Source organism: Mauremys mutica, chromosome 1 (genome assembly GCF_020497125.1).
Source record: "Mauremys mutica isolate MM-2020 ecotype Southern chromosome 1, ASM2049712v1, whole genome shotgun sequence".
In the NCBI taxonomy this organism is placed as follows: Eukaryota; Metazoa; Chordata; order Testudines; family Geoemydidae; genus Mauremys; species Mauremys mutica.
Window position 1 is genome coordinate 250,283,414 of NC_059072.1, and position 15,784 is coordinate 250,299,197.

General features: G+C 40.9%; 1 protein-coding gene across 4 annotated transcripts in view; it reads left to right on the top strand.

The window, feature by feature from the left end:
- Positions 1–15,784, top strand: part of NCK2 (NCK adaptor protein 2) — a 157,257-nt gene that overhangs the window by 88,148 nt on the left and 53,325 nt on the right. For all 4 annotated transcript variants that reach the window (XM_045006655.1, XM_045006649.1, XM_045006662.1 and 1 more), the window contains exon 3: positions 13,184–13,425. In XM_045006655.1, coding sequence (XP_044862590.1) covers positions 13,200–13,425 — 226 coding nt within the window. In that variant the 5' untranslated portion in view covers positions 13,184–13,199. The remainder of the gene's footprint in view (positions 1–13,183; positions 13,426–15,784) is intronic.

Sequence of the window (15,784 nt, forward strand, 5' to 3'; positions counted from 1 at the left end):
TCTATAATCTTACTTGGATATTTATCCTAAATAATCATCATTCATTGTGTCAGAATCTGAATTCCCAATTATTGTGGTAAGCTAGTATTCTGCCCATTTTATTAGAGAACATATTGTACCCAGTAGAGTTGAATACACCCTGGTTTAGGGGATTGTTTGTTGCAGAAATTCTCAAACTTAATAGTGTAGACTCATGGAAACTCTTTTATCGACCACCTGTGCTTCCACTTGTAATTGTATATCTCTGTGGCCACTACAGTAATTCATTATAATTGCATGGTTGGAATATGGAAACAGAAATTTCCCTACTGAATCAGGCCAGTCCAAGCACTCAACAATAACTAGTACTATATATGTCAGAGAAAGATATAAAACCCTCATAAGGGACAATTACAGAATTCCCTGCTAGTAGGGAAACTTCTTCCTAATTCTAGACTCTAAGTAGTTGGTTTATATCCTGGAGCCATGAGCATTTATATCAATTATACATTTTTATCCTATTCACTATAACTCTGTTGGGCTTCATCTTGCAAAGTGCTGAGCACTCGAACCATAGTTCATCAGTGTACTTTAACACATGGTTAACTCTAAATCCATTGACTTCAAAGAGACTACAGATTACATTAAGTTAAATGTGTTGAAGTGTTTCATTGAATCAAGGTCACAGTGCCCAGTACCTTGCAGGTTTGAGTCCATTATCCACAGAAACATTCTTGTAATATGAGAAAAGGTAAATAGGACTGCTTGATTTACCTTCACAATTGTTTTGCATATTTAAAAAAATCTCTTTATTAGTCTGTCCTCTAAACTGAATAATCCTGATCTATCTTTTCATATCTCTTCATATGGAAGTCTCCCCTCCGCCCATCCTTCTAATGATTTTCATTGCTAGTGCTCTCTTTCTGTTTTTGCTGTACCAATTTTGAGATGGGGTGACTAGGACTGTACACAGTGTTCAAGTTCAGGACATACCATCTTTCTTGTATAATGAGCAATTTTGTATGTTTCATCAGTATAAAATAGCTATTTTTGTCAATAGCGTTGATCCTGGTTTTACACATCTTAACTTTTTTTGTGCTGGGGGTGGTGGAGAGGGAGGGAGGGAAGACCAGTTTGCCATTTAGAAGATGTTAGGTTGACCACAGTGATATCTGGGTCTTTTGCTGAATAGTTACAGTTAATGTAGAACTCAATGTGCAGGAGTCATTTTAGAGCTTTCTTCCCAGTGTTGTCAGGTCCCACAATTGTTCCTTTCAGTAGTTTCTCATCTTGACTAATCTAAATTTTGTGATATCTGCAAATTTTGTTGTATTGTTTGAAAATTGTTCACCTACTTATTCAGACTATCGATAAATGGGCTTGTACAGGTTGTGCTTTGTAGTGAAGAGCCTTAAAACCTTTAAAAGCAGCCAAAAAAGGGGGGTTATCACAGAACCTGTCATCTATCTGTTGAGCACCAGCAAGGGCTGGGAACCAGTGGTCTAGTTTTAAAGCACCGGATGAAAAGTCAGATAGTCTGGGCTCTGTCACTGAGGCTTTGTTCCCTGAGGCAGGTCACTTAAGATCTCTGAACCTCTTTTTCCACATATGTAAAACTTAGTTGATAAATGTGCAGATGTGTGTTGGATAATAAAGTACTCTGAGATCTTTTTGTTGAAGTTGCTATAGAAGTATCCTTTTTTTGTTTGTTTGGGTCTCACTGATTAAAACTGATTTTATTCGCTGAAATAAAGACTTTAGATCTGCTTTTTCCTTTTATGTCAATTTTTTTTATTGGTAACCAGAGGTATTTGACAAGAACCTCTGACACTGAGGGTTTTTTTTTAAATAACTAGAGCGGCATGAAATATTGTATTTTTAAACAAGTTTTTGTATGAATTCTTCAAGTTTCTGTTCACATGGGGTTTCACCCTTTGAGTTTTGTGTTCAAGTGAACCCTAGAACTGAGAAAAACTTAGAATCATCTGAAGAGGTACACCAATGTTTTCCTTATTTTATGTTAAAAACTGTAAATATACCCAGGCTGAGTTTCCCCTTTGTGTGTGTGTGTGTGTGTGGTTTTATAATTGAGAGAGTTAGATTCATGTAATAAATTAGCTCTTTAGATACTCTTCCTAATGGGAGTAAGACTGCACCATGAGCACAGCTGCTTAATATGACAGTAAGTGTGGTGGAGAGAGTGATTTTGCCATCCAGCATTTCCCCAAGGTGTGAAGTTTCACCCACCTGCTGTAAGTCATGAAGGAGTAACTGAGTGGGCACTGGACATGTATATATTATGATGAGTAGGCCTTTAACAACACATGGTGGAGTACTAGGGGGCATGATTGGTTTAATTTTTCTGGAGTGGGGTGCTTCACTTGTTTGAGAAATGCTGCCCTAATCAGCATAGTCCTAATTGCTTTCAAATGTCAGGTTTTATTTTCCAAGCATAACTATAAATAACTGCAGTAACGTGCTCACTGAAAGTATGTGCCTATTTTTGTAACACGTAAGAGCCTCCATATCAGTTAAGTACATTACCTGTGGTGTTAGTTCTGAAATTAAGACCCAGATGTCTTGAAATTTACCCAGTTTACTAAACACACTTAATGTTTTTTGCTAGTTGAATCCTTCACTTTTTACTAATAGTTTGTTTTTGCCCAAGGAGATGAACTTCAAACAGTAATGTAAACCATTTTCAGTCAATTCTTACCAAATGAGGATGCATCCCTAGTTTTATAATTGTGAAAAAAAAAATCAAGCTTACTTTGTTCTCAGCAGGTCTTCAAAGATCACCCCTACTCCCTGTTTTTACTACCCTCTTTAGCCTGGTCAACTTCAGTCTTTCTCCCAATACCAGAGAGTTGAAAGTTTTCACAGCTTGTCTCAATAATTCCATTGGTGAAATTTGCAAAGTGGCAATTGGGAGCAACTTTTCAGTATTACCATCTCAGTTTGATAATGAGATTAGTCTTTCTTTAGTCAGGCAGTCCTCATTCTCTCTAACTGCGTTTCATTCATTTCTTCTTCAACTGCTGGTTAATATCCAGAGACACACATTGCATCTCAGAGTATGGCTTTGTGGAGGAAATGTATTTGAATAACCTCTATTCCCAGCAAGTAACTTGTCTTTGTTATCCTTTACAACACTGATTCTAACATCCTGTCTACACTGCTATTATAACTGAGTCAGGACCTCATTAAAACTCTGCTAAAAAATTATATGATCGTTAGAATCTGACTATGTTCAATAACTGGGCTGAAACCTTGAACTCAGGTCTTTAACCTAGTTGCAGGGATTCTATCTTTGAACTTCCAGTTTGATTGAAATGTAGGAGTGTGGTAAACATATCTCCAATATGGTCACAGATGAGATATAGGTGGGGCCTAGTAGAGCCATTAAAATGCTTTATTTTTAAAACTGCTACATACAGGAGTTCTCAGACTTTTGTACTGGGAACCCCTTTCATATAGCAAGCCTCTGAGTGCGACCCCCCCTTAAACATTAAAAACACTTTTTTATAGATATAACACCATTGTAAATGCTGGAGGCAAAGCAGGGTTTGGGGTGAAGCCTGACAGTTCGCGATGCCCCATGTAATAATCTCGTGACCCCCAACCCCCAGTTTGAGGACCCCTGTGCTACAATGTTTAACTTATTTAGAAAAGCTATAACTAGAGATGAGTGAGCTCCAAAAATCCCTCCCTGGTGAGCAAGATTTTTTTTTTAATGTACTTAGTAGACTACAAGTAGTCTACAGCTTAATGAAATGTAATAGAAAGTTATAAAGTTGTGGCAAATACAATAAAAATTATCTTAGGATATAACATTCTAGGGAAAGCTGGCCAGGACTGGGGGAGGGAGTAGAGAGTGGCGGAGCCTGATCTCTCTCATAGCTAATATGAGGAATGTCTATGAACATAGGGAATATTTTATGGAAACTCTAGTTGGAGTAACATATGTAAAAAAACCAAATAATCACCCATCTGTTGCACTAATAAAGCTAAAAGGATAGGGATAGCTCAGTGGTTTGAGCATTGGCCTGCTATACCCAGGGTTGTGAGTTCAATCCTCGAGGGGGCCACTTAGGGATCTGGGGCAAAAAATTGGTCCTGCTAGTGAAGGCAGGGGGCTGGACTCAATGACCTTTCAAGGTCCCTTCCAGTTCTAGGAGATTGTTATATCTCCTATTATTATTAAAAACAAAGCTGAACCCATACTGCAAAGTAAAGCATCCTTAATACTCATATGGTGAGAAACTTCTAAGTTCCATGTATAAATTGACAGCTGTGTTTGCAATTATATTTTTAGTTAAATAAACATTTACAAATGTGTGCTGAAGTCTTTTAGAAAGTGACATAATTGACCCCAGCCATAAGGGGGTCAGGGGCCAGATTCTTTACTTTGATCCAGCCCCTTTGCGTTGCTTTGGCAGTATAAAGAGGCTAGAAAGCAGTTGTCTCAGCCAGTGTTCCCTCTAATTTTTCCCACACATGTGCGGAATGAATTTTGTTATGTGCACCAGTATGGAGATGATGTGTGACACTGTGGCAGCTCTGGGACTGGGGCTGCGGGATAGGCGCCCCTTTCCCAGACAGTCCCAGTTGGTCGGACTCCCTGAGCATGGCCGTGCAGCTTACAGGGAACTTAGGTCCCAGTCAAAGATTTTCCTGGTGTGAGGGAGTGTCATTGCTGTTGGACTCTTTTGCACTTGACTGGATTGTTTAAAAATATATAATATACATAGCAGATCTTCAAAGGACACTGATGCTCTGGATGGATTTTAATTCTCTTGAAACTTTGCTGGTTGGGGTCTCCCCCATGTGCAACCTCCCCAACTTACTTCTTTCATTTATAGTCTGTTATTTAGCATCTCTCAGTATAATATGGGAATACCTCACATACATTAATAAAATTACCTTCTTCTTTGAGTGATGGTTCCTATTGTATTCCACTGAGGGTAATGCGCATCTGCTCAAAGCCGGAGCTTTTGAAAGTAGTAGTGTCCATCAGTCCACGCATAGGCCCTTGCACTACCTCATGGTTTTGCCTGAGGTGATAAAGGGCAGGGTGGACCGATCATGTCTCTAGTTTCTTCTCACTGCATGCATGGTCTGAGTCGGAGCTCCTGCTTTCTTCTCGTCCTCGGTGACGTATTTTGCTGAAAAATCATTTTATTTCTCTCTTAGCTCAGTATTTTTAAGTCTTATACTGTTTCTGAAAGAATTTGTGGGATTTCTTGTTTCTGAAAGTTCTACAGGTTCTCTGGACTTGGGATATTGCTCCTACGGTTCCCCTTATACTAAGCACTTTCTTATTTTATTTTAAACACTTGTTTATTTTAAACACTTTGTTTTTTGTTTTGTTTTTGTTTTTAATTGCAAATGGATGCTGCTTCGGCGTTTTTCTTCTCTCCCTCCCTCCAGAACCCTGGTCTGGGTACTGGACTATGCAGAAGAGGCCAGAATTCAAGATCTGCTCTTCCTGTCCTTGCTTGTTCTCCCTCAATGACAAGCCCCAACGTTGTCTCTTCCATTTGGGGGAAGCCTACCCTGCTTCCAGGTGCACATTCTGCCTCTCCTTCCCTGCCCGTCCATGGGAAGACAGAGTCCTCCGTTTAAAAAAGCACTTCCTGGAGGTCATGAGGGGCCACAGTTGGACTCTGGCTGGAGGATCCCTCCATACATCAACCAGAATAATTGAAGAGTGCACCTCTTGCTGCGGAGACACAGTCCAACTCCGCTGGTACGAGTGCTATGGATCCCACATTGGGGCCTAGCTATGAGCCACGGAAGCATGCATGGAAGTATGGCAATATGTCTTGCTCCAAGCCCAAGAAAGGACTACTGACCAAGAAGGGGCACATCATTCCAGGGTTCACAAAAGCTATAAGAAATCGCAGTGTTTTCCAGATGCTTTGGTTCACAGTTCAGACCCACAAAGCTTGGAACCAACACCCTCAGTGTCTGGGGCACTGTGGGTACTGATGCAAGTGACTTTACTGGCTGCAGCACCACCTGCAATTTCAGTCACCTGGACTCCAAGTATACTCAGCACTAATGCAGAACTGCTCGAGCGGTTTGTGTTGCAACTGGGACAATCTCCACAGGCACAGGTACCACATCCTACAATGAAGTCTCAGTCCTCGGCATCGGATTTGCTGCCATTGGGACGTGTCCATATGGTACCACCCTCTCCGTCCACACTGCCAGCATTGCCGGACTCTGATTCCTTCTCAGAAGCAGAGGGAACTGGTCATTCTATTTAAGCTGCCACCCCCTCTCAGGGGGCAAAGCTATCATAAAGTCCAGCTAACACTGTGACAATACTCTTTCTTCCCACAAATGAGAAGACATTAGTATCCGGCTCCTTGGCACTACAAGTGCATCAGCAGAATCACCCAGGGTTGGCCGTATTGGAACTCATGGGCCCAGTATTCACCGTCAGTACCATCCCGTTTGGTACAGGGGGAATCCCCAGTGCCGATACTCTGCCTCTCACCAAGAAGACACTCAGAACTGGGATTGAATGATGCCTCGATCAGCCTTTCCCCATTGGTACCAGCAGAGCTGGAAGGATCCTGATCATTGTCCCCGGACAAGCCCATGGCATCAACACCTTGCTCGCTAACAGGCAGGGGAGGTTACTTACTAGTAATCATTCTTCCTATCTTCCCCAACCATCATAGTCATAATGGACACATCATTCAAAGGCTGGGGTGCCCACATGGCAAAACACATGACCCAAGGCACTAGTCGACCAGAGAAGTCAGAATGCACATCAACATCCTGGAGCTACGAGCAGTTCGCAGGGTATGCCATGCTTTCCTAACAACTATCCGCTCTCAACATGTCCTCATCATGTCGGACAACACCACTATGGTATCTTACACAAACAATCAGGGAGGCACACGATCCTCTGCAACGTGTGTGGAGGCCATATGCCTCTGGAAGTGGTGCATGTCAAATTACATACTCGTTTTGGTAACCTAACTCCCAGGAACTCAGGATGAGATTGCCAATACCCTCAGCAGACATTGAATGGGAGTTGCACGATTCAGAAGTCATGAACATTTTCAGTCGATGAGGAACCCCGATCAGGGACCTCTTGGCATCTCACCAATGCCAAGTGCATCCAGTATTGCTCGTGGGGTGGATTAGGCACCCATTTGCAGGGGAACACCCTAACTAGTCAACTAGTCAGACCAGTTTAACTATGCCTTCCCACTACTGCCTCTTGTACCATCTGCTCTGAACAAACTCAGATGGGAGAGGGCGATGGTAATCATGATAGCATCATTCTGACCACGCCAGTTCTGGTTCACCCTTCTTCTCCACATATTGAAACATCCGCCGATACCACTACCAATGTTCCCTCTGCTGCTCACACAATGCAAGGGCAGACTCAAGAACCCAGATCTGAAGGTGCTTCACCTGACAGCTTGTTTTTTGGATGGACACTTCTGCTAACGCAGCAATGCTCATTGGTGGTTTACAACATTGTCTCCATCAGAAAGGTTTCCACACCAAGATCTTAGGCCATGTGGGCCCGTTTCACCACTTGGGAACACCACAGAGACTTTGCCCCCGAAGCGGTGGATACTCCTGTGTTCCTAGACTACCTTCTTTCATTAAAGTCTTTGGGACTCGCCCTCAACTCTTATCAAGATGCACAGAGCAGCCATTAGTGCCTTTCACCCGCCTCTTGAAGGCACTCTATCTTCACCCACCCATTGACCACTAGAGGGCTTTAAATGCAAGTATCTGCCCGTTCAAGCTGTCATCCCTCAATGGGACCTTAACCTAGTCCTCCCATCTTTAATCCTCCCTTTGAGCCACTAGTCTCCTGCTCCTTATTTCTTCTCTTTAAGAAAGTAGTCTTTATAGTGTGTATTATCTCTGCTAGGAGAGTTGGCAAGCTGGAAGCCATGATGGCAAACCCACCTTTCCCCACATTCCATAAACACAAGGTCTCACTTCAGATACATCCCAAATTCCTATCAAAAGGTCCACCTCAATCAATCCATACATCTGCCGGCCTTCTTTCCTACACCATGCTCTTCTAACAAGGAACAATGCCTTCACTCTTTGGATGTACACAGAACGCTGGCCTTCTTCCTTTGGAGGACACAGCCAATGCGTAAGTCTTCAAGACTCTTTGCGGCCATAGCAGAAAGAATTAAGGGACAGGCCATTTCCACACAGAGGATCTCAAAATAGGTGTCAGGGTGCATTATGCTCTGCTATGAACTAGCAGGATGATCCCCACTGGATGGGGAACGAGCCCATTGCACTCCACGACGTGTCCCTCATGGATATATGTAAAGCAGACAGGTGGAGCTCGGTGCATACCTTCTCTTCTCATTATGTCTTGCTGCATGATTCGACAAAGGACGCTTTGTTTGGTACAGCGGTCCTTCGTTCCATGGTTCAGTCATCCTCCTCACACCTGCCACGTATATAGGTATTGCTTGTCAATCACCCTCAGTGAAATACATCACTCGAAGAAGAAGGGGAGGTTACTTACCAGTAACTGGAAGTTCTTTGAGATCTGTGGTCTCAATCTGTACCAAACCCACCCTCCTTCCCCTCTGCTGCAGATCTGATAAGTCTGTGGTAGAGAAGGAACTGGAGATGTGGTCGGTCCACCCTGCCTTTATCACCTCTGGTGAAACCACAAGATCTAGTGCAAGGGCACAAAGTGAACTAACGAACACTACTACTGTCAAAAGCTCTGGCTCCGGACCTATGGCATGTTCACATTACCCTGAGTGGAATACAGATAGGGACCATACATTCAAAGAATATCCCAGTTACTGGGATACCTCCCTCTCTTAGCCCCCTTGTGAGGTACAAATGGGGATATCGAGGCAAACACTAAAAACCTGGCTCTACTGAAGTCATTGGCAAAAATCTTGTTGTTTTCAGTGGGGACAAGATTTCACCCAGAGAGACTGACTTGCTTAAACTCTTAATCTCTGCAACACACTGTATTTATCTACGCTAGAAATTCTACAGCAACACAGTTGCAGCATTGCAGCTGCACCATTGTATCACTTCAATGTAGAAACTACCGGTACCTATGCTAATGGGAACAGTTCTCCCATCAGCATAGGTAATCCACCTCCCCAAGAGCACTTTCTACACTGGGACTTAGCTTGTCTTAACAACGTTGCTCAGGGATGTGGATTTTTTGGGTCATTCTAATTTTCTAGTGTAGATCAGCCCTAAGAGAATCCAGATTTTCTTATTCCCAGTTTAGTGACATAAACTGTGGATGTTATTGTGGTTAACTTTAGTTCCTCATCCCAGTCTATCAAACGTTTGTAATAATTAAACTTCTGAATGTAGAAGTGCCACGTGTCCTCTTTGAACCTTTCTGAAAAGTACATCTCCTCTTTCCTCTTCTAAAACTAATTTTCCACTTTTTTCTGCTCCCCAGTAATGCAGTTTTATATCTTTTTGCGCTGTATTCCTTTCCCCTCCCTCTTCTTTTTCATGTCCTATATGTTGAATCATGTCCTATATGGGCAAATCATTATAGTGGTTTTATGCTTGCCTTCCCTGCATCTCTATAAAATCATATAGCGCAGTGGTCGCATTCTGAACATAACCTGACATTTTGCCCAATTCTACATTAGGACAGCTACCTTTTTTTAACATCTAACATCAGATCTTGGACCATGGTTCCCATCCTCTTTCACTGTTCTGATAGCATGAAAAGGTCAAAACTGCCCTAATAAGGCTGCTGGGAACTCCCTGATTTAGAGGAATCCCTTGGTAATGTTTTAGAGTTGTTAGTGTCGTCTTTACATTTGCTTTTCTCACAGACATAAGGTAAATTCCTGGGTGTGGCCAGGTGGCAAGAGGGAACCTTTGTAGCTAAAGAGAATGTAGATCAGTTCTTAGGCTGCTCTAAATTATGCAGTGAATCAGTTCAGCCCTCTGGTCATCCCCACGATCAGAGGAATAAAAAACTTAGCTGCCCTCTTCCAGGCTCCCCAGTGCACATTACACACTGTGTCCTGTGTTCAGCACTGCTTGTCTAAATCCAGGAATCTGCTCCCTAACATTAAATATGGTAGACCACTGTTTCTTCCAGTGCTGAAAATAGTTTTCGTACTTACGCCTTATCACAAAAAAGCAAGGTTCACACAGCTGCCTCTCCTATATCAGTGAGAGCACAAGGCTGCTGAGTTCTTGACACCTGATGTCAAATGTGGCAGATGTCAGTCAAGAGAATCTTTGTCTTAACATTTTTTGTTTATATAAAGACTTGTAATCTTTGATGTACGTGAGAAATTCAATTTTAACCTTCCTTTAGGTTTGAGCTAACCTTTATCAAACCCCCAAACCTGGTAATTGCTGCTCTTCTGCACAACCATACTGTCAATTAACCTCACTAGTAGCATATTAGTAAATTTCCTTATGTTCTGCATATCCACTGGAGTAGTGAGAACTGGCTGTCCCAGTTCACAATTGCTGAAAATAAAATAAACCAATCTAAACCAGAGAGAAATTGTATTGACAGCACCAACAACTGGAATGGGATCAACTACAATCTCCCTATGGCTACATCATTTTATTGATCTGTGAAGTGTTTGTCCATTTTATATGAACTGAAGGCAGAGATGTCAGTTTATCAGGAACTTGGTTCAAAAGCTCAAAACTGTACTATGTCATTATCAGAGGGGTAAACTTGTTTTAAAAATTCAGTTTTCAAAGGATCTTAATACCACCTATTCCTTATTCTTCCTCAAGCAGGCTGCAGCTATTGTGAATTGTAAAGACCCCACTTATTGTCTGTAACTAATTGTTTAAAGTTTCAAAACCCTTTCTTAAATTCATCAAAAAGAATTATCTATATAGACTCGTGTTCAAACTCACCATATCACCTCTAGCTGCTGCAGGCTTCCTACTCTGTATCCTGTGCTCCGACAATTGAGAAATGAGGATGTAGACAAACCTCTGAACTCTCAGTATTTCAGAAAAAATTTCATGCCATGACTTCCATGTTAGCTACAAATTTTTGTCTTGTCCATTATTTTGGGGTGACAGTCAGTTTACTTTATCTTTTTTTAGTTGGAAGAATGGATCAGCAGTATCCAATACCTAGGCAACCGTAACTCAATTCTGTAATGGCAGCATGCTATAATCATACTGTCATCATTAGGACATCTTAGTGTTTGTGGTCTCCTAATTCAATTATTTGATTTTTTTAAAGATACATTTGTCTTTTCATACTTCCCCTTCATTTTGTCACAACAGCTCTGAATTTGCATAGCTTGTACTGTAGGTAGGTACTACACAAGTTGGATCTGGAAATGAAGACCACCATAAACATGAAACCCCCAAAATACTATTTATGCAATCACATTTCAAAATTAGCCTCAATTCAAATATTATAATTTCCTGAGTGGAAAATGCCAAAATAATTGCTTTTATTACCTTACAGCCATATAAGAGCTCTTAAAATAGTTTGTAACATGTTACAATTGTAATAGTGTACTGGTAAAAACAAGGTACTAAAGGCAAATGATATAAAGAAAATGTGCTCAGAGTTTAGAATTGAAAAGTATTTTAAAAACTGTTTCTACCAGATTGTAACACATTTGAGATGTCCACACATTTGACTTCATGCTTTCAAAAACAGCTACCGTACTATACCTGAAAGATCAAAAAGCAATAATTCGATGATGTTTAATATAGAAATCTCATGTGTTACTTTTCAGTCAAAGATCACCAAAGAGTTGTTGAGAGGATGAAATAAGGCAGACTCTTATTATTTATTTGAATGTTACTGTACTTATTATCTCTTGAAACATATGCTTTGCAGGCTTTTTGATTATTATTATTATTTTAAAGAAAGTGCCTTACTTTTTAGGGCTAAATAGTTCCTAGACCGTACTCAGCATGATGTGAGTAAAGGGGAGTAAGGTTTCTCCTGCTCAACTGAGTGACAGCTATTCAGATTACAGCTCCAGTCAGAAGGAGCTATTCACCAAGTCTTGTCAAACCTCATGAATAAGTGGGCAGAGAATGATGGGGGGTGAGAGGAGCCTTGGCTGTGTGTTCCCCCTACTCTCTCCTCTGCCACCTCCTGCCATGCCATTCCAGGGTACAAAAAGATGGCATAGCTATATTCTATCCCTTACCCGGGTCATTGAACAAAGGCTCAAAAAGCAGTAAAGTCTTTAAAATGATACAGACTAGAACAGTGTTTCTCAAACTGGGGTTGCCGCTTGTGTAGGGGGAAAGCCTCTGGTGGGCCGGGCCGGTTTGTTTACCTACCCCATCCACAGGTCTGGACGACCGCAGCTTCCACTGGCCGCAGTTCTCTGCTGCAGGCCAATGGGGGCTGCTGGAAGCGGCAGCCGGTAAATCCCTTGGTCCATGCCGCTTCTGGCAGCTCCCATTGCCCTGGAGCAGCAAACCACGGCCAGTGGGAGCCACGATTGGCTGGACCTGCGGACGAGGCAGATAAACAAACTGGCCCAGCCTGCCAGGGGCTTTCCCTACACAAGCAGCGACCCCAGTTTGAGAAACACTAGACTAGAAGAACATAACTATTTTCACTGCTGAAGTACAAATTCATTATGTAATTAAATATACCCAAAATGTCACATCTTCCTCTTTAGGAAGAAGAAGAAAAAAAAAAGCCCACACTCTTCTTTTTAAACCTAAGTATTTTGAATGTGTGTAAGGAACATGTTACAATGAAGGTCATTATAGAATGATGTAATGTAGAAAGTGTGATAATGAGGATGGAAAGGAAAAATCTTATTTGGACTGTACTACTAGTTTTCTTATTAAGAACAGGATCTTAAAGAATGTAGGAACAATTTTATAATTGTGTCTATAGAGACTATATGTGTTAAGTTTAAAAACTTTTATAGATATTCTTATAGCCTAATAACATTATATAATATTCCAGAAGAAGAAAGTTAAATACATGCTATGACTAGAATTTATTCCCAAGATATCCTAATTTAGTGAGAAAATAAAATAATATTAGTTTTAAGAGAGGTCAGATTGATTATTGAATTGTTTGGCAAGCCAAAAAGGGATGATTTTCCTCAATTTCTTCTGTATATGCCTGTTTTTCCCCAAAGGAGTGTACGTTTACATGCTTTCATGTTGAAATAATAGAGGGGGGTACAAGTGTAATGTGTTAATGAACTTTTCCACTGTTTTGTGGCAGAGGGACTCCATGAAAGATGACAGAAGAAGTTATTGTTATAGCAAAGTGGGATTACACCGCACAACAGGACCAAGAACTTGACATCAAGAAGAATGAGCGTCTTTGGCTGCTGGATGATTCCAAAACATGGTGGAGGGTAAGAAACGCAGCCAACAAAACGGGATATGTGCCATCAAATTACGTGGAACGAAAGAACAGCTTGAAGAAAGGCTCCTTGGTTAAAAATCTAAAAGACACATTGGGTAAGTCCGATGGTACTTTTGTTGGGGTCTGATAGAACCGGTGACTTTTAAATTAGGGTGTTAAAAATTAATTTGTCTTAGAAAAAATAATGCTCTGGGGGATTTTGTTGTTCTCATATTGAGGGGTAGTGTTCAGTGTTTCAGAAAAAAATATTTGATGTAATCAGTAAAGATTTCTCTCACATCCGTGTGAAGGTTAAATAAAACAAGAAACATTTTTTTCTTTTCATTCAGATGCCACATGTTCATAATGATAGTGCTTGATTTTTTTCATTAACTTAAGAGCATTTTCTAACTCTTCTATTCTCAAAGAAAGTACAAGTGGAAGCATGGAATTGAATATCAGAATATTTCAGCCATTATCTATATCTGCCCATCAATTCCTCACAAGAATGCATTAGCCACATAAAGAAAAGTATAACTGCTTATATTTTTAAGAACTTAGGTTGTGTTTTGGGGAGGTGTATTTGGAAATTAGGTAATACATTGTATGCACATGTTTAATCTTTTCACTACTAAATTCTTTGCTTTCATTTGCAAAATACTCTTGCATACTGAATAAGAAGCATTCTGTATTGGATTAAGTACAATAGGGTAAATCTTGAAAGCGTTTTACTGTGAAATTAAAACACTTAACTGGGGCACTGTTGTGTTGTTTTTTTTAAACACGACTCACACAGGGCCTTATATATGCAATGTCCTTTAATACCCAGTATGTTCTCCCTGTGAAGGTACTTATGCATTGTGATCAAGTCACCTGTGTCGTCTTTTTGATAAGCAAAACAAATTGAGCTCCTTAAGTTTCACTGTAAAGCATTGTCTCTAGCTCTCCAAACATTTTTGTTTCTCTTTTCCGCATCCTCTCCAATTTTTCAATATCCTCTTTAAAATATGGATGCCAGAACTGAACACAATTTTCCAGTATCAGAGCTAAAATTATCTCTTTCCTCTTCACAATTCTGTTTATACATCCAAGGCTCACATTAGCCCTTTTGCTCGTCTCATATGATCCTCAAATCCTTTTCAAAGTCACTGCTTTCTAGGATACAGTTCAGTTCTGTAGCTATGGCTTGCACTTGTTGGTCCTAGATGTATAAATTTGCTTTCAGCTATATTAAAACATATTTTGTTTTAATGGGCTCAGGCTACCAAGTGATCCAGGTTACTCTTTATGACTGCCTTGTCCTCATCATTTACCATTCTAGCACTCTGTATCATCTGCAAATTTTGTCACCAGTGTTTTAATATTTACTTCTAGATCCACGGTTCTCAAACTGTGGGTCGGGACCTGAAAGTGGGTCATGACTCCATTTTAATGGAGTGGCCAGGGCTGGCTTAGACTTGCTGGGGCCCAGGGCTGAAGCCCAAGCCCCACCACCTGGGTCCAAAGCCCAAGGGCTTCAGTCCTGGGTGGCAGGGCTCACGTTACAGTTCCCCTGCCTGGGGCTGAAGCCCTTGGGCTTCAACTTTGGCCCCACTCTGCCTGGAGCAGTGGGGCTCAGGCTTTGCCCTCCTCCCGAGGGCACTGGGGCTTGGGTTGACTCAGGCTTCTGTCCCCCTCTCCTGGGGTCGTGTAGTAATTTTTGTTGTCAGAAGGGGTCGCGATGCAATGAAGTTTGAGAACCCCTGTTCTAGATCATATATTAAAATATTGAGTAATGTCAAGCCCTAGTACCAGTCCCTGCAGAATCCCACTAGGAAGGCCCCCAGGATTCCCCATTGATGACTACTTTTTGAGATCCATCAGTTAGCCAGTTCTTAATCCATTTAAAGTGTGCTCTATTGATATTGTTTAGTGCTAACTTTTTAGTCAGAATGTTATGCAGTATTAAATTAAATACCTTACAGAAGTCTCAGTACAGTAGAACTTCAGAGTTACGAACACCTCAGGAATGGAGGTTGTTCATAACTCTGAAATGTTCGTAACTCTGAACAAAACATTATGGTTGTTCTTTCAAAAATTTACAACTGAACATTGACTTAATACAGCTTTGAAACTTTACTATGAAGAAGAAAAATGCTGCTTTCCCTTTATTTTTTTTAGTAGTTTAGATTTAACACTGTACTGTATTTGCCTTTGTTGTTGTTGCTCTGCTACTGCCTGACTGTATCCTTCCAGTTCCAAATGAGGTGTGTGGTTGACTGGTCAGTTCATAACTCTGGTGTTCGTAACTGTGAAGTTCTGCAGTATATTAAATCTATGCAGTTATCTTTGTCAACCAAATTTATAATCTCATGAAAGAATGAAATCATGTTTGTTTGACAAAACCTATTTTCCATAAAATCATGTTGATTAATATTAATTACATGTCTATCCTGTAATTCTTCATTATTAATTTCTCAGCTTTTCCATTGTTGA